Source organism: Endocarpon pusillum, assembly GCF_000464535.1.
Source record: "Endocarpon pusillum Z07020 unplaced genomic scaffold scaffold5138, whole genome shotgun sequence".
Taxonomy (NCBI): domain Eukaryota; kingdom Fungi; phylum Ascomycota; class Eurotiomycetes; order Verrucariales; family Verrucariaceae; genus Endocarpon; species Endocarpon pusillum.
In genome coordinates this window covers 117,445-145,315 of record NW_006916485.1, presented here as the reverse complement: position 1 = coordinate 145,315, position 27,871 = coordinate 117,445, and the positions used below count along the sequence as shown (strand labels likewise).

Here is a 27,871-nt window from a genome sequence, read left to right as displayed (position 1 = left end):
GCAATGAGAAGCTCAAGCTTTTACAGACGGCAACAAATTGCTTGTACATGAAATGCAACCTCGAAAAAACTGTACTGTTGTGAATGTGCGATATGAATACGGTGTCGTTGGTGCGAGCGGACAACCCTGATCCCTCGGTCGCCTGTTCGTATAAAGCCCCGGCAACCAATCATTGGCCCTCCCGCCTGAAATAAGTCCTACCTACTAGTACTTGTTGTCATTCTTCTTCTCATCCAGACAAATACACATTGCAGCGATGAGTGCCATATCCACACCCTGCGCCACCGTAACCACATAAGTCTGCTGACCGGTGAATAGCTCCTTGGCATTTAGCATCTTGCGATCAATCCTCGCGACGGGCTGGCCCGTCTTGACATTCGTGATGTCTGCATGCGTATCGAAGAAATTGCCCTTCATCATCAACTCTTCCTGCTGATTGGTGAAGGAATTGATGAACCGCGCGACCGATTTGGATGAGCCAACTAAAAACAAGAACACCAATTCGTCAGCATCCAAGCCCCTTTCGTGCGTCACCGAAGCACACAACAAAGCCAGCCGATGAAGGAAGAGAGACTTGAAGCTGGGGGTTACGTACGACTGAATTTTCCTTCCAACTCAAAAAACCTCTTCCCTTGCGCATCCTCCGCATAGTACGCCTTTGGGAAACTGAAATGTTCCTTCCGGATCGTGAAGATGTGATTGCCCTGCATGTCCATGACCATCTTCCGCCCGCTCAGACTGAACGCTTCGCCCTTGACCTGGAGGATCTCGCGGCCATCGAGGGTTTTGATACTAAAGCTGTCGCCGGAGAGGGAGAGGACGCGCTCCTTTAGCACCAGCGATTCAGATTGGTGGGCTATGTAGTTGTTAAAGATGCCGAGGGCTTGGGGTGATGGCGGGAGTTGGGCTATTGTGGTGGAGTAGTGGTGATGAGGGTATGGGTTTGTGTGGTAACTGGAATGGTGGTGCACTTGATGGCGGGGACGGAGGAATTGGACGGACTGGTCAAGCCGTTGGGGAGTGTAGGTCGGTGGAGTTGAGTTGGAGAATGCGAAGGGTGGCATGACTTTTCAATATACGTAGTAGGAGCAATTGGGATACGTGGCTATGCGATGCGCCGATGAAGGAATGGGGGCTATGCTAGCTGGAGTGGCTGTAAATGGATGATCGAGCAGGTAGAGGAACGATGGAGGCCTGATGTGACAGTATCGGAGACCAATTGACTCCATTGTGGTACGAAGCGCGTTGAATCGTGTGCAGCTGCCATCTTATGGCACATGTGTTGTGATGGATCCAGCGGTGGACACTTGATTGCTACTGGAAGCGATATTGGATACGACGTATTGTTAGTTCAGCGCTAGTATCTTCACTCGAAAACGTCTTTTGTATAAAGCAGTTAAGCCCATATTAGATTAAATTAAGGGTAAATTTTTAACATATTTGAATGAACGTATCTCAACCCCAGCTTTGGAATAACAACTCACGGCACTATGATGGAGTAACAAGAACTAGCCACCACTAGCACCATACTAACAATACTTATGCCACCCGTAGTAGTACGTAGTACTAGTACTCGGTGCCGCCGAAAAGTGCGTCCCTTTCAACTATACGTAGTAAGTACAGGTTTAGACTCTTGGCGTTATCCTTCCTGAACCTTAATGCATCCACCCTCAATAGTAAGTCAACTATAACATATCTAACAGGATACATAGGGTATACTGTCACATTTGAGCCAAATTTATCGTGTCAGTAGATTATGGGAGGATGGACTCTGTTCCATAGCCATTCTCAATTGGAGCTTGGCATTCCTACACACTATGCTATATATGGAAAGATCTGTCACGCCAGGACACTTATCGGCGGCACTGAGTAGCATGATCGTGGATCAGCAAACAGAGCAAGAGCAGAGCAAGAGCAAGCCGCAGGCGTCACGGCTTTTCTTAGCAAGGGAGAACTCGGATAGTACTACGTAGTGCTACTAGTATTAGTGCTACTACTAGTGGTAGAGCTCGCTCGGCAGCCCTAAAGAAATCTGCAGAGCCTCGGCTTGGCACCGCCATGGTTTCTTGGCTGAATTTCAAGTTGGACAGCTTGAACTTGAATTGTCCCGCCTAACTTAGTAGTACGGGCCGTTCTCTCTGTAAGTCCAATGCTCACGGCTTTGGTCTGTCTGGCCATAATCCCTCCATAGCTTGACATCATGGACTTCGCATCCTTGATGTCTGCGCAAATATCCAAAACCAAACCGTCCGCATCTTCCGACAGCAAAACGAAATACCTCAAAAGATCTCAACTCGAAGCAGAACGTGAAGCAGCTTATGCCGCTGATCAAGCTAGGATCAAGGCAGAGCGACAGGAAAGAGCAGCGAAGAAACGAAAGCTAGAGGAAGAAGAGGCAGAGAAGGCCAGAGTCCGAGAAGAGAAGAAACGCCGACTAGCTGAGGAAAGCAAGGCACGGAGAGAGGAAGAGGAGGCAAGACAAGAACGGCTAAGAAGGAAAAGACTCGGCTTGCCAGAGCTACCTGACAAAGATCAGACCGAGAAAGAAGGGACACCTCTTGCTGAAGATGAAGTCGATATACCAGAAGCTGATCTCCTCTTGAAACTGCGCGCTCTCAATGAGCCTGCCATCCTTTTCGGCGAATCCCACAAATCACGTCTCCGCCGCTATCGCAACCTCACTTCCCGTGCCCTGACACCCACATTCTCCAACGGTCCTGTCCCTACTACTCTTCTACCCGTTCCCGAAGCCGATATGCTTATTCCCACAGAAATCCCGCCTGCAAAAACTCCCGAACGAACGTTGCTCTTCCGCCAACTATCCAGTTACTTCACCCTGCTCTTAACCGAATGGTCCCGTGATCTCTCCCACCGCGACCTAGCCACCAAAGAATCTCATCAAGGCCGCCTCGCCAGCAACAACCTCACCCAAACCATTACCAACCTAACCCCGCTATTCCGCAAATTCGAATCTCAAGATCTTCCCGACAGCGTCCTCGCCCCCATCTGCGCCATCGTCCGTGATGCCCAACAACGCCGATATGTCGCAGCCAATGACGGCTACCTCAGGCTTAGTATTGGGAAAGCGGCGTGGCCAATCGGCGTGACCATGGTGGGTATCCATGAGCGGAGTGCACGGGAGAAGTTACATGAGAGCGATAAGCAGGCACACATCATGAGTGACGAGGTGACGAGGAAGTATTTGCAGGCGATCAAGAGGTGTTTGAGTTATGCGCAGACAAGGTGGCCGCCAGAGGATGTAGGGCAGTTGATGGGATAAGTCAGGAAGGACTTTGGATGACAGATTATAAAGTATTCGACAAGAATGCTTTGCCGATGACTTGGCTTGCCAGACTTTTATATATGTCAGACTCCGTTAAAAAGAAAAGCCGAAGACTGCGTCCTGGTCTCTGCTCCTCTCATTCGTCCCCGGGATGTCAAATGAAGTATCAAGGTGGAGACCACCAACAGATTAAGGGAACACTTCCCAACAATGAGACACGACCGCATCTTTCACGATGTCTACAAAGGCACAGAAAGACTTCAGATGCTGGTAAGGACTGACATCCCGTCAGGTCACAAGCATGAAGGACTTGGAAGGCTTTGGGGGGGACAAGGAGTGCGTGTCCGTATCAAAGCGGGCAATTCTTGACCCCGTCCAAAGACTCGGCAGGAGCTACGCCGGGATTCAGCAGAGCTCCTTCGAGAAGAGCTAAGGGAGAGCAGGAAATGGGCCTGCTGGGGTCGTGGTCCCAAGTGAGGTAGCATCGACGAGAAACCGAGTCGATGACTGGATCAATAGTGAAAGTCAGAAAGAGGGGGTGAAAAGGGCGGGATCCAGAAGATATACCTACAGATCTGGTCCCATGGATACAGCGAACAATCAGGGCGTCGAAGTATTTGCCAATATCAACATCGTATGGAAAGTTCTGCATGCTGTCCACAACCGTAGAAAGGGGGACATACATACACATATTCATGACCCAAACACAACACGGAGTCTAGCATCATATATCCCAGACATCATCACCACCTGGCCCATTTGAAACAACAAACACTCCCTCCCTCCCATCTCACCCACAAAAGAAAAATACCAACCCCGCCGACTTTCCAAACACCACATGTGCTTCACATGATGAAATATCCTATCTGTATCGTCCTTCCGTCCGGTAGTTATCTGAGTGCTTCTCTACCAGGAGCAGGAGGAGGAGGAGGATGTGATCAGCCAGCCGCTGATCTATATGGCCAGCTGGCTGGTTCCGGGAGCCGCGAAAGGTCGGGTGGGTAGATAGCTATCCATGACTTTTTCTTTGGGAGGAAGAGGGGGTTCGAAATGTGATTTTCTGATATTGGGGATCGTAATGATAGACTACCATTTTTGGGAAGGGGGGAGAGGGAGAGGGAAGCGCGCGTGTAGTGAACAAGAGCTCTAGGAGTAGCTATCGCGTATCCGTAGAAATATCTTTGGTAGATGGCTCTCGTTGTTCCGTCTTCATCAAGTTAGCGTGGTTCTAGATGGTTCTGCATTCAAAGTTCTTTACATACATGCCTCACTTCACCTCTCTCCTACCCCTTGCCCACTTCCCTTCTTCCCTTCCCGGATAATACCCCGACTGATCCACTCCGCGATCCCCATGTTCGTGACCATTGGGTTCACGCCGCTGGCACTAGGAAATACGCTCGCATCCGCGACATACAGTCCTTCGTCTACGCCCCATACCTTTCCCCTCGGATCTACCACACCATTCTTAGCATCAGCGCTCATTCTACAGGTGCCCATCTGGTGTGCGGATCCGACGAGGCATGGATCTGGAGTGCTGATGCCGGTTCGACGGATGAGGGCCAGCCAGTCTTGAAAGGCGGGATTGTTGATCCCCTCGTCAATAGATTCTCCTGCTGCTGCTGCTGCTGCTGGTGTTGCCGCAATGCCATTTTCTGACGCAGTTGGTCGGTTTTGTTGTGGGGTACGGACGAAAATGGGGAGGTCAGGATGCATGGCAGACACCTCTTCCGCACCCATAACGAATGCGATCTTGGCCGCGGCGATCACGCCTTCAACCAAGTTATTCGTGTCAAAGCGGGAGGTGGTGTATTTGATGCGAATGCGACCGTCGGTGGGGTCCGGGTACACAGACCCAGTGTCGCGGTCGCGGGCGAAGACGACATAGGCGATGGAGTGGTGAAAGGACGCACAGCGGGTCTTGAAGGCTAGAGCTGGACTGATATTGCTACTAGAGGAAGGGGGCTGCTGCCAGGGGTAGAAGGGGAGAATGTACGTTGGGACGGCGGTTTGACATTCGATTTTGCAGCCGTGACCGGCGGAGTCAAGGTCCTCGAATGACGTGCAAGCGGAGGTTAGGATTGAGCCTGGAAAAGAAAAGAGACGGGTTTTTGTTAGATCAGAGATTTTCTTCATACTCAACGACAAGGGAAAGGAGGGCGGAGAGAAAAGGGTCAAGAGGTTCGTATTCATACCTTCCCATGGATTGACCGTTTCTTCAAACCTGGCGCATACAATTGTTGCTGGGTGTAGGTGGAGATTTCGTCCAATGTTGGGGTTTTTGAGACCGCTTCTCATAAGCAGTAACGGAGAGTTCAAAGTGCCGGCACATATCACGACCTTTTTGGCCTTCACTGTAATTTTCAGCTTCTTCTCGCCACCCTTTTGCGTCCACAATCCATTGACTCCCACTGCAATCTTCTTCCCATCACTTTCATGAAAGTGAACTTGTCTGACATCGAATCCTTGGATGAACTTGGCACCGGCTTTCGCGGCAGCAGGAAAGAAGCACACCGCAGGTCCATTCTTGGTAGCACCCGCACAACCGTATGTGCAGTAACCGCAGTAATGCTCCTTGCCACCTGTATTCTGAGGCACTTCTTTGGCGTGGTATCCCAGCTTCCTGCTCCCCTCAAGCAACGATCTGTTGGCAAAATTGTGCTGTATCCCTTTAGTAGCAACGCCCATTTCTCCACATACCTTGTCTAAACATTTCTGGAACTCTCCAGAAGTAAAGAAAGGCAAACCTTGATCCGCCCATTCCTGCCTCACATAATGCTGCGGCTGTAAGCTTGCACTCCAGTTTACAGTGCCTCCTCCACCAAAGCAGGATCCGGCCAATACGGCCGTCTTCTCCATAAGATTTGCATTGGCATCATTGCTCTTCATAGGATAGTGGGTGGATGGGAAGTAATAGCCTTTCTCTGCGACGAGCACCGAAATCCCAGCTTCAGCAAGGTTCTTTGCGCAGACTCCCGCACCGCAGCCAGAACCCACAATGATCACATCTGTCTCGATGGAGGAAGGGGAATCCGGCGAGGAGAAGTCCAAGAACTCATAAGAGTAATCTTCACCTCGTTTCCCATGCCTGGGAACAGCAGGAAAGCCAATTACCTCTGGCAGGGTTGGAGAGAGCGAAATCCAGGTTGTCTTAGCGATAAACGCAAAGGAGCGGAAAAGAGAGCGTAGAATTGGCAGATACGACTTGGACCAACTGATCAGGATTTGCTCGCGGGCGGTTGGTGGTTGAAGATGGAAAAGGGTCGTCGAACCTGTTAAGAGAAGGGATCCAGCTCGTGTGGAAAGACTTGAAAGAATGAAACGAAGGCCTTTGAGCTGTTCGGCGGGTACAGATCGACAGAACAAGCGTTGTAATGAGGGCCGAAATGCCTGAATTGAGCTAGCTGACTCAGATAGATAGATAGGAATGAGAAATGGGTCGGCGGAAGACGGTATGAGATCCTGTATGGATAGAGTCGCTTCCGCGTATTCAGCACCCCCTACGCAGAGCTTCGACTCTTTCTCTGATTGTGAGTTAGTGATTGAAGGCACGAAGGTGTCGAGTATCCCAATGAGGATTTCCCATTGCTCAGGAGTAAAGACTTCATCTGCTGGCAGAGAAGCCAGAGGTGTTTCCAGGGCGGCCAGCATTGACGCAGTGGGCTGTTCCATTGAGAGAGCGGCTTTCCAGGTGAGTCTGCTAGTCGAAGGACTAACCAATTCCCCGTGCCAGTGATTGAGCAATGCCAATGCGACTAGACGAGTCACAAACTTTTCTATCAGAGTCAGTAAGGATAGATCAGTTAAGTGCGGGTCGGACCCCACAAGCGCTGTCCTTGTGGTGATGTGTCCCTCCTCTACCAGAGGATTACTACGTATGTAACTTAGCCTTTCACGATTTTCGATCTTTTGATGCCAGGCGACTAGTAACCCAACAGTCTGCTATGAGAAGTACATCTACTAATTAGGTTCGCAACCTGAAAGCGCTGTCCTTTTGGTGGAGTGGTAGATGTACTCCGTATGTTCCTCTTCAACGACAGTGCGCCAAGAAGTGGGTGCTTATCCTTATCCATGATCTGCATTGCAGTGGGCGGTATGTGCCGGATCCAAAGCTAAAAGCCGCGGCGGTGGTGGGGGCTATCAATGCCATCGTCTTACTACTCTACGTAGCTAAACCATCCGGGCGATCCCGCCATGGACTTCTCTGTAACTCTCTAACGTTACTATGTAGTAAGGATGCGCATCTGCCTTCTTGGTCCAGCGCATCCGCATGCGCGCCGAGAAGTGTCTGCTGGCAACGGATAAGCCTATCTATGGCAAGATCTCTGCCTATCTCGACGGGAACTGTCATTATTGGTCCCAACACCTCTCTCCTGTCTTGCCTCCAGGCTAACATCACTGTCGACAGGAAACGGACCGGCCGCATTGATCTTGTCGTACATACTGCATGGAAATATCCCTCATTACATCCCGTCTCCACCACACCCGGATACTCTTTTACACAAGAAGCTCGTCGAATCTAGCGACCTCCTACACTTGGACATCAGGCGTCTAACTCAGCACTTTGAAGCATCTCCATTTTCGTACTCGACGCAGGCGCTTCCCGTCAATGTCCTATTGGATACCCTTATCCGACCTAATGGAGACACCTGCGACCTTGAGGAGGCGACCAACATTGTCTGGGAATATCAGCCCGAACAAGCCGCACCCCACATAGTGATTGGCAACACTACCTCACCTGGTGGGCAATGGGTCGACAACCCTGTACAGGCAAGCTGGGATATCGGAACATTAAGCTATGCTGGAATGCTATCACTCCCCGGCTACCCGTTTGCTGAGCACTATCGCCGGACCACTGGCAAAGAGTTGCCCCCATATACCAGACCAAGCCGGCGACAAGTAACCGACTATTTCCGTCATTATCCTCACCAAGTACGGATCGATGACGCCGTTTACTGCGGTGAGACTGTTTCTGGAATCACAAGAACAGCAGACGGATTTCACATCAAGTCTCATGACATAAGTTGCAAGCATCTTGTTCTTGCCTCTGGTGTCTTCTCCGAACTGATACCTGCCCCACCCTTGCTGCAGCCACTTCTCCGTCTTCCAGGCCCATCGGCTCAGCCCAGCTCTCCAGACATACCTCTACTCGTCGTTGGATCTGGATTCAGTGCAGCGGACGTCATCTCTTCATCTCCTCCAGGCCAAAAGATAATCCACATCTACAGATGGGCTCCTTCAACATCTCCCTCTCCTCTAAGAGCCTGCCACCAGCAAGCATACCCAGAGTATGCTGGTTTATACCGCCGCATGAAGCAAGCCGCAAAGATCACTTCCAACCCCCTAGGACTGGAATCATCAAGACCAAAGGTCCAGCGCGCCTCAACCAGCGCATTCGACTCATCCCGCGACTGGTCATCAAAATACGAAGGCTTCCCCAACACGACCATCACAGACGTCAAAGTTGAGGGAGAAACAGCCCTCATTACGCTACAAGCAGCCGATGGCGGTCCAACGCTACAACACCGCATCAGCCGCCTCGAGTATGTCGTCGGCAGACGCGGATCGCTCCGTTACCTGTCGCGGGAACTTCGCCGAGAAGTATTCGGCAGCAACAGCAACTCAAGCAGAGACAGCGCGGACCCAGAACCAGCTGAGCAGATGCTCTCCGGCCAGACGCTACGGGACAAAGTTTTGGAAGATATAGAAGTCGCCCCGGATGTCTTTGCTATTGGGAGCCTGACAGGCGATTCACTCATCCGGTTCGCGCATGGGAGCTGTACGTATGCGGCTGGAAAGATCATGGCGCCCTCGCGCCGTCATGGCAAGGAAGAAAATGTAGAGCAACCGCAGATGGCCAATGGCAAGGAAGAAAATATAGAGCAACCGCAGATGGCCAATGGCGTTGGGAAAATAGACCACGAAGACGCAGGGTCGAGACTATCTAGGGTTGTCAGCGGTGCTAAGAATGCTACTGCTGTCCCAGCTACGAAGATTATGAGCGGATTGGATGGGCATCATCGCCCTTGCATCAATGCCAACAATCTGGGTTCTCTGGGCGAGTCCCCAAGATAGAGGAAATTATTGACCAAATTGGCGCATTTCTCTCAGTAGATATCTATCACGTTCCGCCGGCGTTTCTCACATATAGGCTAGACGTATAGATAGAATAATTCTCGTTGACAGATCTAAGTGTAACTACTATTGCTAGTCATCGACACGGCGCAAACTCGGCACCATGCTGTTGACATTATTATATCAGATGCCCACCGAATACGGCACTACCGGGAAATGGCAAGCAACAAATCCCATCCGAGATGCTACATACAGTGAAAATCATCTATGCATGCACCTAGAACGCCCGCTATCCTGTCTATATACGAGCCGTCTAACGCGATCTAGGGGAATGAGTTTGGAAAATCAAGAACACACCCAAGACAATAAACCTAGATGGATGGTTGATGAGAACAAGAAGGAAATTCAAAACCTGGGCCGCGCTCATGCTGGGCAGATATCAGTAAAACGACAAAATTAGGACGCAGGGCTTCCCTTGTTCATCAAGATGCAACGCGCACCGAGGATGCCCCAACGCCGCTTAGACCAGAACGGTGGTGGTGGTAATGGTGGTGGTGCAGAGAAAGCGGCATGAGAAAAATCATCACAATCAAAAAAACCCAAAAGCAAAAAAAACAATGTCAGAACGTGCTCCAAGCCCAATCCTTGGGCACGCTGCCCACCGTCTGCTCGGAAGAGTTCCCCCCACCACCACCGGCACTCCGACCCTGCGATACGAGGCCTGATTTGCCAGCGGTGGGAAAGTCCATCCTGCTGGATCCGTCATCCTGGCTCGTACCGTCGGCGCTGTTTCTTCTCCGCACACTGCGCGCGGTATCCCATTTTTGGTAGTGCCGATGGCAGGTATCGCAGGCGCGGGAGGGGATGCCGTCGGGGTGGAAGCGGGCTTCCTGGTTTAGCGGGATGATGAAGGCGCTGTGGTCGGAACAGAAGATGTGGCCGCAGTGGCGGCAGTGGTGGCGGCGGGTGAAGAGGTTGAAGTTGGAGCGGCATTGGGGGGAGTCGCAGGAGGGGGATTGTTGGTCTGCCTGTTTCCGGGGAACCATAGGGTTAGCTTGGGGGGGTTAGAGGGGTTGGGAGTGCGATCACATGTCGTTTTGGCCGGCTTCCGTTATGTCAAGAGGAGAACAACTGTGGGAGGCCGAGCTATGATGCTCTCGGTGCTTGGAAGTGGCATGTGCGACTCCAACATGGTAGGATATGAAATGGAATCATGCTTACCTTCCAGTGCTCTCTGGTTGGCTCTCCAGTGACTTCCCCAAGTTCTTCATCGGCAAACCAATCGTTTGCCACCACGAGATCTAGCGGCGCACTTCTGGTATCATCTGCGAATCCATCGTCTAGACTCTCCAGCGAGCCGTGCAGGCTCTTCGGGGGTGTTGTGGGTGGGTTTTTGTTGGGTCTTTCAGTAGGACGGAGGGCAGCAGGAACATAAAGGGGCGATTTCATGGGTCTCAGTTGACGGACTTGACCAGGTACATGATATTGTAGAGGAGTGTGTGATCGAGGAGAAGTAGGTGAGGCATTATTCGGACTGTTCGTAGCAGAATCGGCCGGCGAGATCTGATGAGCTCCGAAGAGAGGTAGCTGATTGTTCGGATGGGTGTACGTCTGAGTAGGGTGGTTCAAGGCCATATCGGATGCATAAATTGTTGGCAAATTGTTGCCAACTTGGTATGAGATCTAAGGCGGGAAAAAGGTCGCGACGATGTAAAGACGAGGCACGCGACACTTGTCGCAAACTGAGGAATGATGTTCGCTCGAACGGACAATGCTGAAAGGTGTAATTGTGCTGCACAGCAGACAATCAGGCAGTAGAGCCCTGAAGGTAGAATGTGTTGCGAACCAGTTCTGAGGTCAGAACAGAGCTCTGGCTCGCAGAAGCTATCCAAGTGTTGAGGGGCAAAATGCGCGAAGATCGACAGGAGATCGTTGGGTAACTGGTTGTTGCTGGTTGAGACAAGAAACGCGGCTCTCAACGATAAGCGCGTTGAAAGGAGGGTCAAGAATAGGGAGTATATATACTTTAGAGGAACAGCAGGTTCGGAAGGGAGGGAAGGAAAAGAGAGGTGAGATAGACGCCATGGGTATACTGGGGGCGCACTTGGAGGGGAAAGGCATAACTAGGTATTACTATTATGGGCATAAAGATAAGCAGTTCGATGGTCCACCAATCAGCAATGCTTGGAGATACAATGCCTTGTCTAGCCCGATTGATCGACTAAAGGAGCTCGATGGCATCAATTGCCGACATCACTAACGTCCAGTTGATTAGCCGGGGTCCTTCGTTCGCGTTCGTTTCAGGCGAAGATTCAAACAATGCTTGGAGGTGGATACCAAGTGCAGGGAGATATACTTCAACGCCTCGGTTCCGCCTCGGAAAAGGGATCTGCTGCTCTCACAGTGAGCTTCAAGATCTTCGAAGAGTCTTGCTCGTCATGTTGCATTCCAGCATGCCTGAAACCTCATGGAACACAGACCGAGGCACTGCTCCTGTCATTTCATGTCCGTGGAGGCTGTCCCTGACTACCTACCTGCCTGCCTTCCTGACGGACTGACGGACTGACTGACTGACTGACTGACTCACTGCCGGCAGCCAGAAATGACTTGACTTGCCGCAAGTGGCAGGAGGATGCAAGTCGAATACACCAGATATAAGGCTCGGGCTCTTCTCGCCTTGGTTATGGGATGAGATGAGCCGCGGATCTCGAGCGTTCACCCTTTCTACCGCCTTCACAGGCTACGTCTCCGTGCAACGCCATGGCGTCCGATTGGTTCTCAGTCAGAAGCCAACCGGCGGGAATGGCACGAGGCTGTTGTCCTGGGCCTGGCTTAATCTGCCATGCAATATTGGCAGCATGATAATAATGTTCAAAGTTTGATCTGGCCCTGGAAGTTTTGGGGACTTGCAGGCTGGGATTGTGATGGCCCGCATCCGCCAAGCCATGTGACCCAGACATCTTGCAGAATTTCGGAACCTTCTTCCCCGCGCGCTCATCACATCCTCTCTCAGGCTGAGTTCAGCCGCTCAAGATCATACATACATATCTTCAAGCATCTCTCTTGCGACCAGACCTCGGGCCCGGTAATCATGATGAGGGGTTCTATGGCCAAAGCAAAGCTGGCATCCTGTTGAAACGCAGGAAGGAATTTCCTACTACTAGCTGGGATACTCGCATTTATATCAGGCTCCTCTGCCCAATCTGCTATGAGTAGTCTACCAATACCTTCCGCTTGGTCAGAAAGAGGCTACGTTCCTCCGGAGCAGGTGGAAGTCAAGGACGACGAAGACGAGAAGGGTGAAGCGGCCTACATGAGATGTTTCCATGAGTCCAGCAAGATCGGCAGAGTGCCAAATGCCTCATACTTTGTCAACTCTCCCACTGCTCGCGCCTATGTGGAGAAGCGTGACAAGGAATTGTTTCCCGTCAGGGAAGCATCTGGCCGGCCTATCCCGAATCCGGACATGCCCTCTTGGCTCAACAAGAAAGAACCATTCAAGAATCATGTTCCACCAGTTTCGGAAAGTGCTATCACCTCGAGCAATGCGCAGCCTCTTTCGCCATCCAAAACCATGACAATACCATCCTCTGAGGATGTTCCGCAACCTTCACAGCAGATCGCGCCTTCTGTGCCAAATCCGATTGATCAACCACACATTCCATGGTCCATTGAGCCCCGGACAGGAGCAAGCGGGCCACCAAGGATGATTCGATGAAACAGGCACATGTCTACACTGTCGTTCATCACACACGACATCGATAGCACTGAGCTGACTTGCTCTGGACAGTGAGCTCATTGTACGCCGTGTTCAGAGGCATGCTCATAACCATGAAGACGTTTGTAGTGTTCAAAATGCCGAACGACTTCGACGATTAGGCCAGGCTGTCCTTTCTAACGCACTACCAAGTTTTCAAATCAACGACATGGGAGCACCTCCAGCATATCTCAGCAGTACGTCGTTACTCGACTAGTGGTACTGCATATCTCCCAATACCACTCAAGGCTGATGCGGAACGAGCACAGCACACATTCAATTTAGTATGTCAGTACATGCTGCTGGCCAAGCGGGAGAAACTTGATCGGGGCAGAATTGTGCGTCATTGTGGTTAACGTCCTATACGGTTGCGTGCAACATACGGTCCCGTGCAACACCAAATTTTTACAACGCAATTTGAGATACAACTTCAAACAGTCATCATTTCGTCACCACAACCAATTCTCTTCGAAACAGGTCCAAATTGAAGCTGAGCATCCTATCTATCTATTGGTACTCATAATGGCTGACAAATATGCTGATTTATCCAGTTCTGAGCGTGTGGATGCAGCCGTTCAATTGCTCCATGAGAATCCTTCATTAAGCCTGCGAAAAGCAGCCACTATCTGCAATATTCATGCCTCCTCTATTTCTCGACGTCAACGAGGTCTTACAAGATCTACGAAGGAAGCTATTCAAGAGCGACAGCTGCTCACACCAGCAGAAGAGGCTATTTTGATCAAATATGCCCTCAAATACAATGATTGGGGTCTTCCACTTCAATTCAAGCATCTTCGTCAATTTACGTTAGAAATTCTCTATCGTAAAGGTTCTCGAATGACTCTAGGGTATCATTGGCACGATAGATTATTACAGCGAAATCCACAGCTTCGACTAGCCCTCTCACAACCTATTGACCGTCATCGAGTTTCTGCTACAAAAGAGTTAATTGCAAGACAATGGTTTACTCTATTCCATCGAATTCGTACGGAGCACTCAATTAGGGATGAAGATATCTACAATATGGATGAGAAGGGCTTTATGATGGGGGTAATGCAGAGAACTCACGTTCTTATTCCTATTCAGCAGAAACAAGCATTTGTACGTCAAGACAGTAACAGAGAGTGGATATCTGTTATCGAATGCGTACGAGGAAGCAATGACAGCGAGGCTATGATCCCCTAACTTTCGTTCCCTGATTAATGCAAACATGCTTGGCGAATGCTTTCTGAATAGTTAGGATTCAATAAATCCAAGAATTTCACCTCTGACAATTGAATACTGACGCCCCCGACTATCCCTATTAATCATTACAGCGGTCCTAGAAACCAACAAAATAGAACTGCTGTCCTATTCCATTATTCCATGCTAATGTATTCGAGCAAAGGCCTGCTTTGAACACTCTAATTTTTTCAAGGTAAAAGTCCTGGTTCCCCACTACGCCCAACAAAGGACATAGGATTCCCCAGAAGGAAAGGCCCGACCGAATCCGTACAACGTTTAGGAAGACAGATCAGCCAGGCCCAAGGTTCAACTACGAGCTTTTTAACTGCAACAACTTTAATATACGCTATTGGAGCTGGAATTACCGCGGCTGCTGGCACCAGACTTGCCCTCCAATTGTTCCTCGTTAAGGGATTTAGATTGTACTCATTCCAATTACAAGACCCGAAAGAGCCCTGTATCAGTATGTATTGTCACTACCTCCCCGTGTTGGGATTGGGTAATTTGCGCGCCTGCTGCCTTCCTTGGATGTGGTAGCCGTTTCTCAGGCTCCCTCTCCGGAATAGAACCCTAATTCCCCGTTACCCGTTGAGACCATGGTAGGCCACTATCCTACCATCGAAAGTTGATAGGGCAGAAATTTGAATGAACCATCGCCGGCGCAAGGCCATGCGATTCGTTAAGTTATCATCTGCTATGGATCGAAGAGGATGTATTTGAATAAGGAACTACACCATAGATCCCTATTCTATTTCCTATTTAGGAAGCTTGTATAGCTTCAATAATGTCAATAGTGAGCTGAATTCGCTGTAACAGCGCCGGCGAGGGTTGTGCCAAGCAATTTTGTTGCACGGGACCGTATGTTGCACGCAACCGTATAGGACGTTATAAGCGGCAAACCAAATAGAATATGAGTGGCGATATTCGAAAATTGCATACGCAAGCCTTTGTGTCCTCAGGCGCTCCATTTCCTCGAACCCATCATAAGCCTTGTCCATGCTTTTTCGGACCAACTCATACTTTTGGATTTATGCTCTAGAGCAGAGCAGCATACTTCATTCACAATCAAGGTGGCGCAGTCATATCACCTACCAATTGGATGCACAATGGTCCTCCTCCTTGCGAACGAGTTATAGCCATGATATCATCGGCTAATAATCCCCGAAACCACTATACTCTCTACTCCTTCTTATCATTGACGAAAGCAGCCGGCGTTTCTGGGGCTTCAACAGACCCCTCACTACTTCTGGAGCGCAATGAAGGTGACCCCGGAGTGCCACGGTTCGAGAGGTGCAAGATTTTGCTTCCAATCGGAAAGCGTAGATGTTGAAGGGGCTGTGCTAGGCTCAAATATCAATATATTTTGATGCTTCTTCTTCTGGGCTGACTGGAAATATTATTTCCATGAGCATCCAGAGCTATAAGCCATTACAGCCAAGTCGTGGGCAAAGGGCAGGATTTACAGAACTCTCTTACTCAAGTTTTGGTTTAGTCATACGTTTTGGGGCCCGTGAGGTTATGGGTTGCGCCTTGGGATGACTCTAATTGTAGAGAAACACTCAAGAGAGTTTTTAAGTGGGCTTGGGAACTACCTATCCAGATATAGATGAATTGAAAACCACCGACCTTGAGCCATTCATTCCTTCCTCCCTGTGCTGCCACCTCCCTGCTCGAACTCTATGACACTCCTCCTCGTCTACCCAATTCCGCCGTCTTTGCTGTCTCTGCTACGCCTGATGCCACTTATCATCTCCCTTCCAAATTTCCCCACCAAGCCGACCCCGGAATCAAGCCCCAGGTTTCTGTTTCATGAGTCTAGTACATAGGTTCCAGCCACGGCCCCGCATGCTCGCATTCGGAACGGCTCACCTTCCATCGCCCACACAACCTGGCCCCTTTTCTCCAAAGAGACTTTCGGTCAAGACCGGGGTCCTGGTCGAGCAGGACAGAGCGATCGCTGACATGAGAAATCTCAGGGTACCAGGTCAAGCTACACTTTTTTTTTCTTCTTCTTCCTCATCTGGGGTCCCCAGTATCCGCCGAGTCCTGAAAACGAAAGAAGGTTGCCATGCTGGAAAAGATGGCAGCGGCGTTGAAGCTTGGACTTGCTGTTGGGGAGATTGGAGACACTCCGGCGGCTGTAGAGAACGCGTTGCGCGCGGGTGATGGAGTATCCTGAAGCGCAGGTTTCATCGTCAACACCGCCAGCCGGCAATCTCGTTTCTCACCACCAGTTCCAAGCACCCTGGGTGGCTTACCGGCCGATACCCCTTGTCTTTGGCCGCAACAGACAGGTTTCTAGCAGATAGGGGACCCAGTCGGCTAAGTAGCAGCACATTGGTTGAGCATATGGCAGGGTTTGCAGACCATTGCAGTCAACCATGTTTACTGAATGAGTCCAGCTGCGGCCGCCCTTTGCGGTCCTTGCGAGTCGTCATCATTCTAGAGCCTCCTGAACTCATCCAATTTTTTGTGCCGTCAAATCCAATTCCCTCCACATTCCCAAATGTGCAATTCCCTCCTCATCCCACCTCCCCAACCTCTCATCCGTCTTGAAACCCAACCGTGTCCATACCTTCTCCACCCCAACCTGAGCATGCACCAACACTAACCCATCCCACCCACCTCCAATCTCCTCTTGATTCCGTGCCGCCCACCCTACCGCCTCCTCACATAACACCTTAGCCAACCCCCTACCCCTCGCTTCCGGTAATACAGCTAACCGTGTCAACTTCACATATGGCTTCTCCTCGGGATTCTCGCAGCCGTTTGGATGTGGAGCGTGAGGCGGCGGAACGAGGCGGGTGCAAGCAATTGGTTTATCGGAGAAGGTGTCGTAGGTGACCCAGTGCCAACTCCTTTGGTCATCTTCGTCGAGCTCGTTGGCGGCGGAGCAGCCTTGCTCTGTGCAGAAGACTTGAAGGCGGATGGTCATGGCGTCGGAGAAGATTTGGGGGGTTGCAGGGGAGCGGGAGTGGTAGAGGGTGGAGATAGAGGGCCCCGGTGGGGGGAGGATTTTGATCATGTATCCAGACGGCGGCGGTAGGGATTGGGCCTGTGGAGAGCTCTCAGATAACATTGCTGAAGTGTGGTAGTGTGTGGGTATCTCATTTGGTCAAGCTTGTACATGCAAATGAAGCGAGGTGGGATGGAGCGCTGAGATGTTGTATCTCTGGTACTCGGGGACTAATCTAGGAGTCAATTGATCACCAATTGGGTTGCATGTCTTCAGGAATTCGTGCCAGTTATACTCCGTATAAGCGTACAGTTGTAATGTTGATGATGTGGGATCAGAAGCGCGGAGGACAACGTGATGCTGCTTTTAGCTTGCTTTATCGCGCTTCTACGTTGCTAGGATAGCACCGTAGAACCAGTGTCACGATATCATAGCCGATGGCGCGACAATCCCAGAGTGCTTCTAGCGTTATACCGTCCTATAAACCCAACCAAAAGACTTCGACTCTGGTGATCTCTTGAAGTCACTAGTACGTAGAAGTGCTAATCCCATCAGCTCGTCATCCGGAACCCTACCCATGCAGTAGAAGTAGAATTCGTCAATCTACAAATCTAAGTCGCACATAGTAACTAGATCTGGAAGACCCAGCCATGATCTCTTAACACCGACTTCCACCATTTCCTATCCTTGCATCACTATCTCTCATCTCATAAAAATGGCTGGTGAGCAAGCAAGCAATCAAAGCACTTGAAAGGTTGCACCCAAGAATGGGTGCTATGTGGCACGAGACTATAATAACATTCAACTGCGATACACACAGCTTCTGGAGATGTCCTTTGCGGCTCTCCGATGAAGCCTCGATTTGAGGATCTCAACTTCCATTCCCAGCCATGTTGCAAGTTCCGATAACGCGAAGAAAAGTCGCCCCAAAACGTGGCATGGCTACTTACTGACTTAGCGGTTGAACCAAGTCAAGTTGTGCGGCCCGCAGCGTCCCACGCCCACCTAACGCGAGTAAGCGGGCTACGCAACACCATTCCTTGGAGAAAAGAAATCAGCCGGCCTCGTGTGACCCGCATTCCGCTGAACACATGATCAGCCTTTTCCAAATGAGCATTAGATTGATCATAAGTCTCTTCTCCTTTTCTGTTGCCTCTCTTACAAGGGAGAAGAAAAAAGAGAATCAATTAGAATTCTGGCTTTCAGGCTTTGTGACTGCTCCACCCCGGTTACTCACCTCACGTCACGTCACTAGTGATGCACCTACTTACATAGGAAGCGCCCAGCCTCCCCACCCACATACCCACAAAGTTTCCTGTGAACATTCATGATCGTAAGGTAAACACGTTCAATTGATCACAGTACATCAACATGCAATGTTACAGGTCCTGCTAGCGTGTATGTCATATCTTGTGTCTCCAGAACACGGAATCTTGCACCATTTCCCGATTAGGGAAGGTGTCATCAAACAGGAGATTTGTACGTATAAGTATGCATTCTCAACAATTTGTTTGTTTATATGTGTGTTTGCTTGTTTGTTTTAGGGCAGTGAATTTGTATCTCAGCAGCTATTTTCAAGGGTCACTGGGGCACCTACATGGAGCGCAACATGCGACTTGTCTGAGTCAATCACCTAATCAATTTATTCAATTGCTACCAAACATCCAAGTTCTAGACTTTCTGTTCATATCGCCCTGTCGCATTTCTTGCTCAAGGCGAAGGCCTGAGATAAATACCAGCGGGCAACTTTGTCATGCCTCCAAAACGAAAAGGGAGGAAATTTGGGCCAAAGTCTGAAGCGGCACCACATGTCACTAATCCAGTCGTTCAAAAGACTTCCAAAAGGGTAAGACCCTAGCCTTCCCTTGCCCAAGTCACATGCTCGCCTTCAATGATGGCTCGATCATAAACGGCTTCAAGTCGATATCGGACATACTCTCTGACATGTCTGGCTCACCGATAGTCCACAAAAGCGTCCACACGTCGCCGCAGTACCAGGGCTGGTCTCAGATCAGAAGCTTCCACTGATTACACTCAACCTCTTGACAACCCTGACTCGGTGTTTCGTAGACGTCGCAAATTTCAGAAGGCCCAAGAACAAGAACAACTTCCAGATCAGCCCAAAAACCAATCAGGGGATAGCGTTGGAGGGATTGTACAGAGTGTAGAAACCACGCTACTGGAAGTCAATCGGCGTCTTGAATACGAAATCGCCTATGAACACTCTGATGAGGTACCTTCGCCCGGACAACCAGAAACAGATCCAGAGCAATTATCTTACCGCAAGTGGGGCAACTTGCCACCATTCGACGAGGAAGTGTTGGCTGTCATAGAAGCAATCATTGCAGATCCAGGCATGGCAAATACTTTTGAAAGAACAGGCCCCCAACATGACAAATTCCCTGAGGGGCTTGAACATCGAAATGTCTTTCTGGAGGCAAGCACAATCTCTGATCCATACAAGGAACATGTTCACCAGCTTGAATCAAAGGAGTTTGTTTCGGAAACCGCCGAGGAGAGGGCTTCTAGTGAGCAACTCTGGAGATCAGATCAAGCTAAATGCATCGACGGATCCAACGAGGCGCTTTTCCAGCGCACAGTAATGATGACAATGATTGCGCGTCATCGTCTGGTGCATGATCATGATAGAGACACCGACATTCGAAACTGTCTCGACTACAGCGTCGAAGAGAGCTGGACATGTCCGCCCATGCCCACCCGAGCGTACAGGAGGGGTATGCCCTTCTTGACACAGCCCAAGCCCGACCTTGCCGTATTTTTCCGCAGGGAGACACTGATACCGGAGGCTTAGTGGAGGGAGATGCCGACTGCCACACGGCGTCTCGCCTGCTTCGAGAAGGATGGGATGGTAGGGAGGTCAAGGGTCTTTCATTTCTTCACGATTGAGGCCAAGAAGGCATCGACTTCGACCGGGAACATGGTGGGACAGCTTCAGAGTCTGAACAACGCAAGTCAGGCCCTACATAACATGTTCGAATTCTTCCGAGACGCCGGCGAGTATCACGAGAAGGCGTTCTTCGACAAGGTGAGATTCTTTTCTGCTGTGGCCAGTACCGAGGGTCTCATTATTCGCATCCACCGAGCGACTCGAGAGCCTTCAGATGGCTCTGGTATAGGTCTCATCATGAAGGACAGGCCAGAATATCCATTGAGATTCGAATACCAAGAATTTGCCAGGATCCAAGGGAACGAATTTGAGCGGATAACAGTCCTTGAGCTGCCCGAGAAAATCTTGCTCCGATACGGAGCAGATGAGCTCCATCCGTTGCTTAAAGGTGCCGCTGCAGCCATAATGGAAAGATTGGGTAAACATCCTGAGGAACTAGCATTAAGAGATGACGTCAATTTCTACCAGCATGGACAAAACCTTTTGTCAAAGAGTAGAAGACAGACGCGGGCAGGTTGGACAACCCCATCAGTACAAGACATGCTATTTTGACGGACGAAAATCTAGAGCAAGCATGGGGCTACCCAGCCGACCTGTATCGGAGGCAAACGTGTCGGTCGACATGCTGCAGAATGGTGCGACAACACCAACACAGGCCACACATTCCACTCAGGGCCAGCCTTTAGTACCAGCACAGCCATCGAACGGGACGGGGAAACGAAGTAGGGAAGTTCTATGGGTGGTGCGCCTGCTAGGAGCACTCGCCCGCGAATACAATGAAGTGACCCCTGCAGACATTTGCGGGACCGCTACTATTCTTCATGTTACGAATAAAGCGAATCGAAATGAGTATACGGTTCGTTGTACTCGGACGACTGTCGCGATGCAGCCTCACAGTATATCTTTACAAAGAACGCGTATGGTCATTGTGTACAATGATGCTGGGACGGGCTCTCAGCGACAGCATGCAACCTTTTTCTTCTTCTCTCTTTTGGTTGGGTGGAGGGGGCCGTTCAATACAAGCGGGAATGGAGACGAGTTTGCATCATCGGTGTTTTCTAGAAAGGACGGTTAATCCGCGAATAGAAGTTTATATCGTCGGTAATGATCTTTCTTCGGATATCTTGGAGGACACCAGACACCTTTGCAGCACTGGTAGGAGTTAGTAATATGTGACTGTGATCAGGCGGTTTACTCCATTCTTGGGCAGATCTGTCCAAAGAACTGCCCAACGCGGAACTTGATGTCAACGAGACCAGGGTCGACGACAGCTACAAGACTAGTAGCAATCTTGCAGTCATCCAAAAGATCCTTCAATCAACGCAAGGTCACTGACTGTCTTCATCGCATTCCCACCTCCCGCTGGGGGGTGTTTTCTCTCCAGTCATCCTGGGTTTTAGGAAACAACGAACACTAACTATTCAGCAACCTTGGGCTCGTAGAGCGTTACCCGTCGACAAGCTTCACCTTCAGAGGAAGTCAAGTCTCCCAACGAAGAGTAACGGCACTCGAACGGGAGTAGTGGCACAGAGATTGCGTCCTCGAGATATGAATGAGCTCTAGCTGAGCCGTAGACATCGGTCTGGTAGGTGGCTGTGGTTTCCGATATTCCTATCATGACATGGCGCACGACCACCTCCACACCCAGACAGTGGCGAAGAAGCTGCACATCCGATCTCGGTGTTGCAAAAGCGATGAAAACGACGGAGACGGGATGATGGGTAGAAGGCTTGACATGACCCGACCTACTTATTCTTGTTCCGAAGGAGACGTTGATTTTTGGCGGTGGGGCCTGGGCTGCTCTTCTCGCTGATAACCTGTTCTCCATGTGTCAGCTGCTACTTACGAGTGAAGTGGTCATCCCAGAGATGAGCGTCAATGCCGAGCATGCGCTCGCAAAGCTTTGCATCAATTCTATCAATCTGCATTTGCATGTACACTAGACCCCCGTCACACACCTGCAAATGTTGGTGTGACGCGATTGTCTTAACAGTGAAAGCGGTCCTTTCGGGCAAGAGATTGATCGAGTTGAGGTGTGGGATATTCGTTGCCACTTCGGGGCCGGAAGACCTGCGCGCTTAATTAAGCCAACGCCTACGGAGTCGTGCACCAGAAGTTGTGCAAGTACGCTAAGAGATAGCTTGCCAAGATGTATACTCTTGACTATTATGTCATTTGACTTCACCTCTATAAGCTTTAAGCCTGCTGACGCCTGAAGCAGTGGGGCATTAAAGGACCCTTAGCACCTAGGTGTCTGATTTCGAAGCTAAAGCGCCCTAGAATTGTGGTTGCTCAGGGGACATAGTAGTGGTATCTGCTACGACGTTTTAGGCTGAATATAGGCTTTAGCCCTAGAAATGATTGGAATGACATTACAAAAATGATGTTCTTCTTGGCACGCTATCACTTAGCGTACTTGCACAACTTTTGGCGCACGCCTCCGTACAGTAAAATACTACGTACAGTACTAGGACAAAAGTATCTGACCAACCCCACTTTCGTACCCCACCAACATTTGGGACCATCTTCATACAAATTACTATAGTAAGTTACCAACTTGATGGATTCTGATGAAAAACAGCTCAAAATGTTCAGAAACATCCAGAGATTGAGGCTGGGCTAATTTCCTAAATAGGCAGTCGATATTCAGAATCTGGTGTACCATCCTTTAGCCGCAATGACCGCATTCACTCGACTATCCATGCTCTTGATGAGATTGGCCACAGCTTCTTCTCCTATGGCATCCCAACCCTTATAAATTGCTCTGAACAGACGTTGATAATCCTCCTCTGATTTGCCTATATTAATTAGCTCTGGGTGGTGATCATTGATCCATTGCTTGAGTTGCGCCCAGAGGTGTTCAATTGGGTTGAGATCAGGACTATAAGCTGGCCATTCCATCAATTCTATGCCCTCCTCTTGAAGCCAGTTGATAATCTTCTTCGCAATATAGATTCGGGCATTATCTTGCATGAATTTGCGCCCTGGTTCGTACAGCCGAGGCATCTGCTTATGAAGCACTGCCAGATAAGAGTTGGCAGTGTATCCTGACTTTTCTGAATCAGGATTGCGCTCTAATAACATGATATCTAAATAACCTTCTGTATAAATTGTACCCTATATTATTACACTAATATCTTTGCCCTTTTTATATGTATTAATTATATCAGAATTCTAATATTGTTATAGTATACGAAAGGCCTATATTTGATGCGCTTTACTGCCTCTTTTTAACCTTCTCTATAAATTACACTATATATTATAATACTAATATCTTTGCCTTTTTTATATATATTAATTATATCAGAATTCTAATGTTATTATAATATATAAAAAGCTTATATTTAACACACTTTACTACCTCTTTTAAGCGAACATTTATTACTAAATATAATCTTGCTTTACTTAGCCCACGTCTAATTTTGTTGTTCTTTACATTATGCAAGTCATTTAATAGCTAATTAAGGAGTCAATAGAGGTCTTTTTTTAGTTAGCTAATTAGTAATACCTTCGTCTTTGAGGATTCAATAAATAGTCTTTCAATAGATACTAATACTAACTTCAGACTTGATTTCTTGATAAGTAGCCTTTAGATTAGTACGAATAAGATGTAGAATGTTGCGTTTTTAAACCTTATTTAAGGTCTAGGGACGTCCTGAGCGAGGCAAGCTTTTGCCTTGGTTGCGGAGTGGATTTTGAACAAGGGTGTTGAAAACGGTAGCTTTGCTGCATTGCAAATTTTGACTAATCTTTTGATTTGTCAACCCTATAGCTTTGTACGCTGAAATTTGACCTCGTTGGTATGGAGATAACTCCTTGCCATAGCTCTTATTAATTTCAAGAGGCGCCAGAGCCTTGCGTTGAGCCATGGTAGTTGTTTGAAAAAGGGTGTAAAAAAACGCGTGTTCAAAAATGACGCGTTTTGGTCAGATACTTTCGCGCGGGGCTGTAGTATGCTAGGGCGCTAACTACATAGTGTTTCGTTTGGAGAAATCCAAAGTTTCGTCCATGCTATGAAGGAATCTGCAAACCCGTATCACATAAGCCTTCAGTGGCTTCAAGATGCTTCTTCGATCGATAGTGTCATCTAGTCGGATAGCGTTCAACCTTCGTTCACTAAGTGCCCGGTAGGGCATCTGGAGATGTCTGTGATGCCTTGATCGTGGTTGCGTACACGACGTGATACGTTTTCTTCCCTATCATTTCCACCACTACACAAAAGATGTATCACCTCGCCAAATCTCTATACCTCCACTACACCTCCAAAGAAGAATACTCGATTCTCCTCCTCGGCCTCGACAACGCCGGCAAAACAACCCTTCTCAACCAAGTCAAGGCCCTATACAAGACCGCCGATTTCTCCTCCAGTACCAGCAGTGCTACCAACGAGCCAAGCCCAACGGCGGGCAATACCGTCCCAACTGTTGGTCAGAATGTCGCCACCATCGATCTGCCAGACATGTACCTCAAGTTCTGGGACATCGGCGGTCAAATGACCCTGCGGAGGCTGTGGCAGAGCTACTACAAGTCCGCGCATGCTGTCGTATTCGTGGTCGACAGCACCGACATCGGCCCGGACTCAGATGTAGCAAGATTACCTGGCTTCATCGACCATGGGAGGCGGAAGAGCAGTATCGGCGTCTCTGCTGACTCGGTACCTCAGACGCCCATGACGTCCCATACACCCACTGCGCCGGGGTTTCCTGGTTTCGGGCTTGGAGGTGCAAATGCCAACTTTGGGAGATTAGACGAGTGCCGTCAGGTTCTGGAGACGGTGCTGCAGCATGAGGATATGGTGGGGATTCCGATCCTGGTGCTGGCAAATAAGCAGGATAGAGATGACTGCGTGGAGGTGGTGAGGATCAAGGAGGGATTCATACGCCCGATCTTTGAGGGAGAAAAGGGCGGCATGGTGAGGGATAGTAGGGTTTTGCCTGTCAGTGCGCTTAGGGGGAGTGGTGTCAAAGAGGCGGTGGAGTGGGTGAGGAGTCGAGTCGTGTGGAATAAGGAGGGAAGGGCACCGGTTATGCGGTGAGACAAGCTGAACGAGAAGGCTGATATCAACAAACAACCACCAAGATCACAATCTGTGGTTCAGGTCATCCAAGGCCACTCCAAGGTTACAACCTGGAAAGTAGGTCCGGAAGTATCAGGAAGCAGCAGCAGCAACCTACCGACCCTAACTCCTCAACAGGATGCTCGTTTCACATATTGTATGCGGGAGATAGTCTTGTTCCTCCCCGGTCCAAGTCCAACCATCCGCATACGTTAAATACCGCCCATCCTGCGCGACTTCGATCTCGTTCGGGTATTCCTTGCTTCCGCGCCCGCCCTCCTCTCCTCGCAAGCGCAACAACGCAATAATGGACCCGGGACATCTCGAGCGAATCTCAGTGACTACTTCTTTCGCCCTCATTCAACACCCACAGGCCCAAGTGAAATCCCCGCGGCTCAATCATGCATGCCATTCCGACTTCGATCTCGGGATGGAAGCGCGAAGGATACACTATACACTTGCCTCGGGTCTCGTAGAGGGGTTAAAGCGCGCTCTAAGAAGGCGGTTCTCGGACGGACGGTCCCTGGCATCGCTGAAGACGAGCGAGGTTGGAATCCATATTCACATTCACATTCACTTAGATGGAGGATGGAGAACGCATCCCTTCCGAGGCAGATGATACCTATCCTACGAGAACGATTGGAACGCTTGGGAGACGAGAGATCGTGGCTTGGGGAGACCTCTCGGATTCTAGGCCTGGTAGGGCTAATTCCAGGGGGGGACGAAGGAGTACATTTGGCGGCAGGGATGGAAAGAGGAAAGTCATTATTGAAAACAGTTGGAGTCATCTCAGCAAAGAAAAGTTGTTCTTACATTGGGGGACTAGGGTTTTCCGAATCGAGCACTTCGGGAGAGGAAAGGCAACCAGCCTTTCTTTATTGCTTGCGCTCTAGCGGCTCGACGCTTCCTGCGCCAGCGAGTAAGCTCTAGGAGGTTCTTGTTGAGGGCGGTGAACTCAATCTCTCGTGCTTTTCTCCGGATCTTGGCGATGGCTAGCCGGACTCGAAGTCTTGACGATTGAGCACTAGCTTTTCGAGCACGCCTAGCCGCAAATTTCAGATCATATTCAGGAGACGAGGCTATTGTTGGTCAGGCTTGTTCGAGAGGTTGAGATTGAGAGGGCTAGGGTTATCCTACTCACAGAATTGCGACCAAGTGGTCTGCCGCTTCCCCTCCGCCTTCTTAGCCGATTTATTTGCCGGCACAGGCTCTTTGGGAATCGGTGGAGGTGTCATCGCTGTGTGATAATCTCTCGTCTCCCACTGTGTGCTCTCATTCTTAACCCATTTTGGTATGGGCAAAGGCGCTTTGGGAGTGGGCTCTAGCGGAGTGCGATACTCCTTCACTGGACGGCTCTTGTCTTCTCTTACGGATTTCGATCTCGGCAACGTCACCTCAGGATGGACATTTAGCGGGCTGCGGTGATCTTCTGCTTGGCGGCTTTTGTCTTCCTTGACCGATTTCGATCGCGGCAGAATAGGCTCTCCGGCGGGAGAGCTGAGCAGATCGCGGTACTCATTTGCCTGCTTGGAAGCCGTGGGTTGTCCTTGCCATGCCTTGCCTCTCCGCGGTGGCTCGTACGATGATGTTTGGCATGACTGACGGATCGAATATACCGATGAGGGTTGAGGACGGGTCAAACAATCGGAAGGTGGTGTTTCGATGTCAATGCGGGAGCTCAGAGTATTCGCCGAATTGTCCGTCGTGAGCGAGGGGGTTTGGGCAGGCGACGGTTGAAGCGCAGGGGCGCGGAGAGTGGACCTCAGCGCAGCGTAATGATTGATGATTTCTTGTTCGAAGTCAGAGTCGTAAGCCTCCTGTCCCAACTCGTCTTCTCCCTTTCCGTTCTCCTTTGCACCCTCGATTCCCTCCACACTCTCAACGTCAACTCCCTTCCCTTTTGTCCGTGTCTTCTTGTCCCTCTTCTCGCTCCAGATTCTCTTTCTGACAATCTTTAACTCTTCACCCTCCATCTCACTTCCCTGCATGATTTCTCTCGCCCTCTCTCCCTTCCCACACAGCCCCACCACCCATCCATCTACGAACTTCAACAACGTTGGCGGGCTCTTCCGCTTCTTTACCGTCTGCCTTCGACTCAACAGCAGAGCCCTCAGCGACGCGATAATCTGCAAATCACTCCCAATTCGCGTGAGGATGCATCCCTCGCACCCAGACTTCTGGTGCGACCATCTGGGATTCGGCGACGCCAAGAATGTCTGTCTGTAGGTCTGCTCCGGCAGCCACAGGCTATGTAGCTCACGCAGTTGCTGGATTGCCGCGTTCTGGTGGGTGGAGAGCAATGTGTTGTGCTGAGTCATGGAGTTGCAGTGGTGACCGACTTCGAGGGAGAGTAAAGTAAAGATATCGTGGATCAGAGAGGTAGAGAGAGGTTTGTGGAGCAGGCAGAGCCTAGATTCAACAGCTGGGGAAGGCACGTTCATGGATAGGAGATTTGAGAGGCGGGATCGGTGTTTTAGTTCGGAAGGGAGGCGTGCGATCGTGTTCGTTACGCGCTCGCCGTATTGGAGGCCACGTTCATGCGGTTGGGTTTGGAGTAGATGAGCGAGTTGATGTACGTGTTCGGTGGGCAGAGCCCTGAGTTTGTTGGGAGGCAT

General features: G+C 50.0%; 11 protein-coding genes across 11 annotated transcripts; 5 read left to right on the top strand and 6 right to left on the bottom strand.

The window, feature by feature from the left end:
- Positions 1–204: 204 nt before the first annotated feature.
- On the bottom strand, positions 205–1,064 carry EPUS_03559 (uncharacterized protein; the record flags this gene model as incomplete). Its single annotated transcript, XM_007806150.1, has 2 exons — positions 205–482; positions 596–1,064. The coding sequence occupies 2 exons, from the start codon at positions 1,062–1,064 to the stop codon at positions 205–207; spliced, it is 747 nt and encodes a 248-aa protein (XP_007804341.1).
- A 1,136-nt stretch (positions 1,065–2,200) lies between these two features.
- Positions 2,201–3,280, top strand: EPUS_03558 (uncharacterized protein; the record flags this gene model as incomplete). The annotated part of the gene is made up of 1 exon (XM_007806149.1): positions 2,201–3,280. The coding sequence occupies one exon, from the start codon at positions 2,201–2,203 to the stop codon at positions 3,278–3,280; it is 1,080 nt and encodes a 359-aa protein (XP_007804340.1).
- A 1,275-nt stretch (positions 3,281–4,555) lies between these two features.
- Positions 4,556–6,952, bottom strand: EPUS_03557 (uncharacterized protein; the record flags this gene model as incomplete). The annotated part of the gene is made up of 1 exon (XM_007806148.1): positions 4,556–6,952. One exon carries the CDS (start codon positions 6,950–6,952, stop codon positions 4,556–4,558), a length of 2,397 nt encoding a protein of 798 aa, XP_007804339.1.
- A 641-nt stretch (positions 6,953–7,593) lies between these two features.
- On the top strand, positions 7,594–9,355 carry EPUS_03556 (uncharacterized protein; the record flags this gene model as incomplete). Its single annotated transcript, XM_007806147.1, has 2 exons — positions 7,594–7,636; positions 7,689–9,355. The coding sequence occupies 2 exons, from the start codon at positions 7,594–7,596 to the stop codon at positions 9,353–9,355; spliced, it is 1,710 nt and encodes a 569-aa protein (XP_007804338.1).
- A 620-nt stretch (positions 9,356–9,975) lies between these two features.
- On the bottom strand, positions 9,976–10,990 carry EPUS_03555 (uncharacterized protein; the record flags this gene model as incomplete). Its single annotated transcript, XM_007806146.1, has 2 exons — positions 9,976–10,383; positions 10,577–10,990. 2 exons carry the CDS (start codon positions 10,988–10,990, stop codon positions 9,976–9,978), a joined length of 822 nt encoding a protein of 273 aa, XP_007804337.1.
- Positions 10,991–12,563: 1,573 nt separating this feature from the next.
- Positions 12,564–13,073, top strand: EPUS_03554 (uncharacterized protein; the record flags this gene model as incomplete). Its single annotated transcript, XM_007806145.1, has 1 exon — positions 12,564–13,073. The coding sequence occupies one exon, from the start codon at positions 12,564–12,566 to the stop codon at positions 13,071–13,073; it is 510 nt and encodes a 169-aa protein (XP_007804336.1).
- A 3,721-nt stretch (positions 13,074–16,794) lies between these two features.
- EPUS_03553 (uncharacterized protein) lies at positions 16,795–17,415 on the bottom strand (the record flags this gene model as incomplete). The annotated part of the gene is made up of 1 exon (XM_007806144.1): positions 16,795–17,415. The coding sequence occupies one exon, from the start codon at positions 17,413–17,415 to the stop codon at positions 16,795–16,797; it is 621 nt and encodes a 206-aa protein (XP_007804335.1).
- A 1,630-nt stretch (positions 17,416–19,045) lies between these two features.
- On the top strand, positions 19,046–21,275 carry EPUS_03552 (uncharacterized protein; the record flags this gene model as incomplete). Its single annotated transcript, XM_007806143.1, has 4 exons — positions 19,046–19,138; positions 19,256–20,065; positions 20,105–20,653; positions 20,715–21,275. The coding sequence occupies 4 exons, from the start codon at positions 19,046–19,048 to the stop codon at positions 21,273–21,275; spliced, it is 2,013 nt and encodes a 670-aa protein (XP_007804334.1).
- Positions 21,276–21,617: 342 nt separating this feature from the next.
- EPUS_03551 (uncharacterized protein) lies at positions 21,618–23,284 on the bottom strand (the record flags this gene model as incomplete). Its single annotated transcript, XM_007806142.1, has 2 exons — positions 21,618–22,017; positions 22,863–23,284. The coding sequence occupies 2 exons, from the start codon at positions 23,282–23,284 to the stop codon at positions 21,618–21,620; spliced, it is 822 nt and encodes a 273-aa protein (XP_007804333.1).
- A 1,138-nt stretch (positions 23,285–24,422) lies between these two features.
- On the top strand, positions 24,423–25,235 carry EPUS_03550 (uncharacterized protein; the record flags this gene model as incomplete). Its single annotated transcript, XM_007806141.1, has 1 exon — positions 24,423–25,235. One exon carries the CDS (start codon positions 24,423–24,425, stop codon positions 25,233–25,235), a length of 813 nt encoding a protein of 270 aa, XP_007804332.1.
- An 843-nt stretch (positions 25,236–26,078) lies between these two features.
- EPUS_03549 (uncharacterized protein) lies at positions 26,079–27,871 on the bottom strand (the record flags this gene model as incomplete). Its single annotated transcript, XM_007806140.1, has 2 exons — positions 26,079–26,335; positions 26,398–27,871. 2 exons carry the CDS (start codon positions 27,869–27,871, stop codon positions 26,079–26,081), a joined length of 1,731 nt encoding a protein of 576 aa, XP_007804331.1.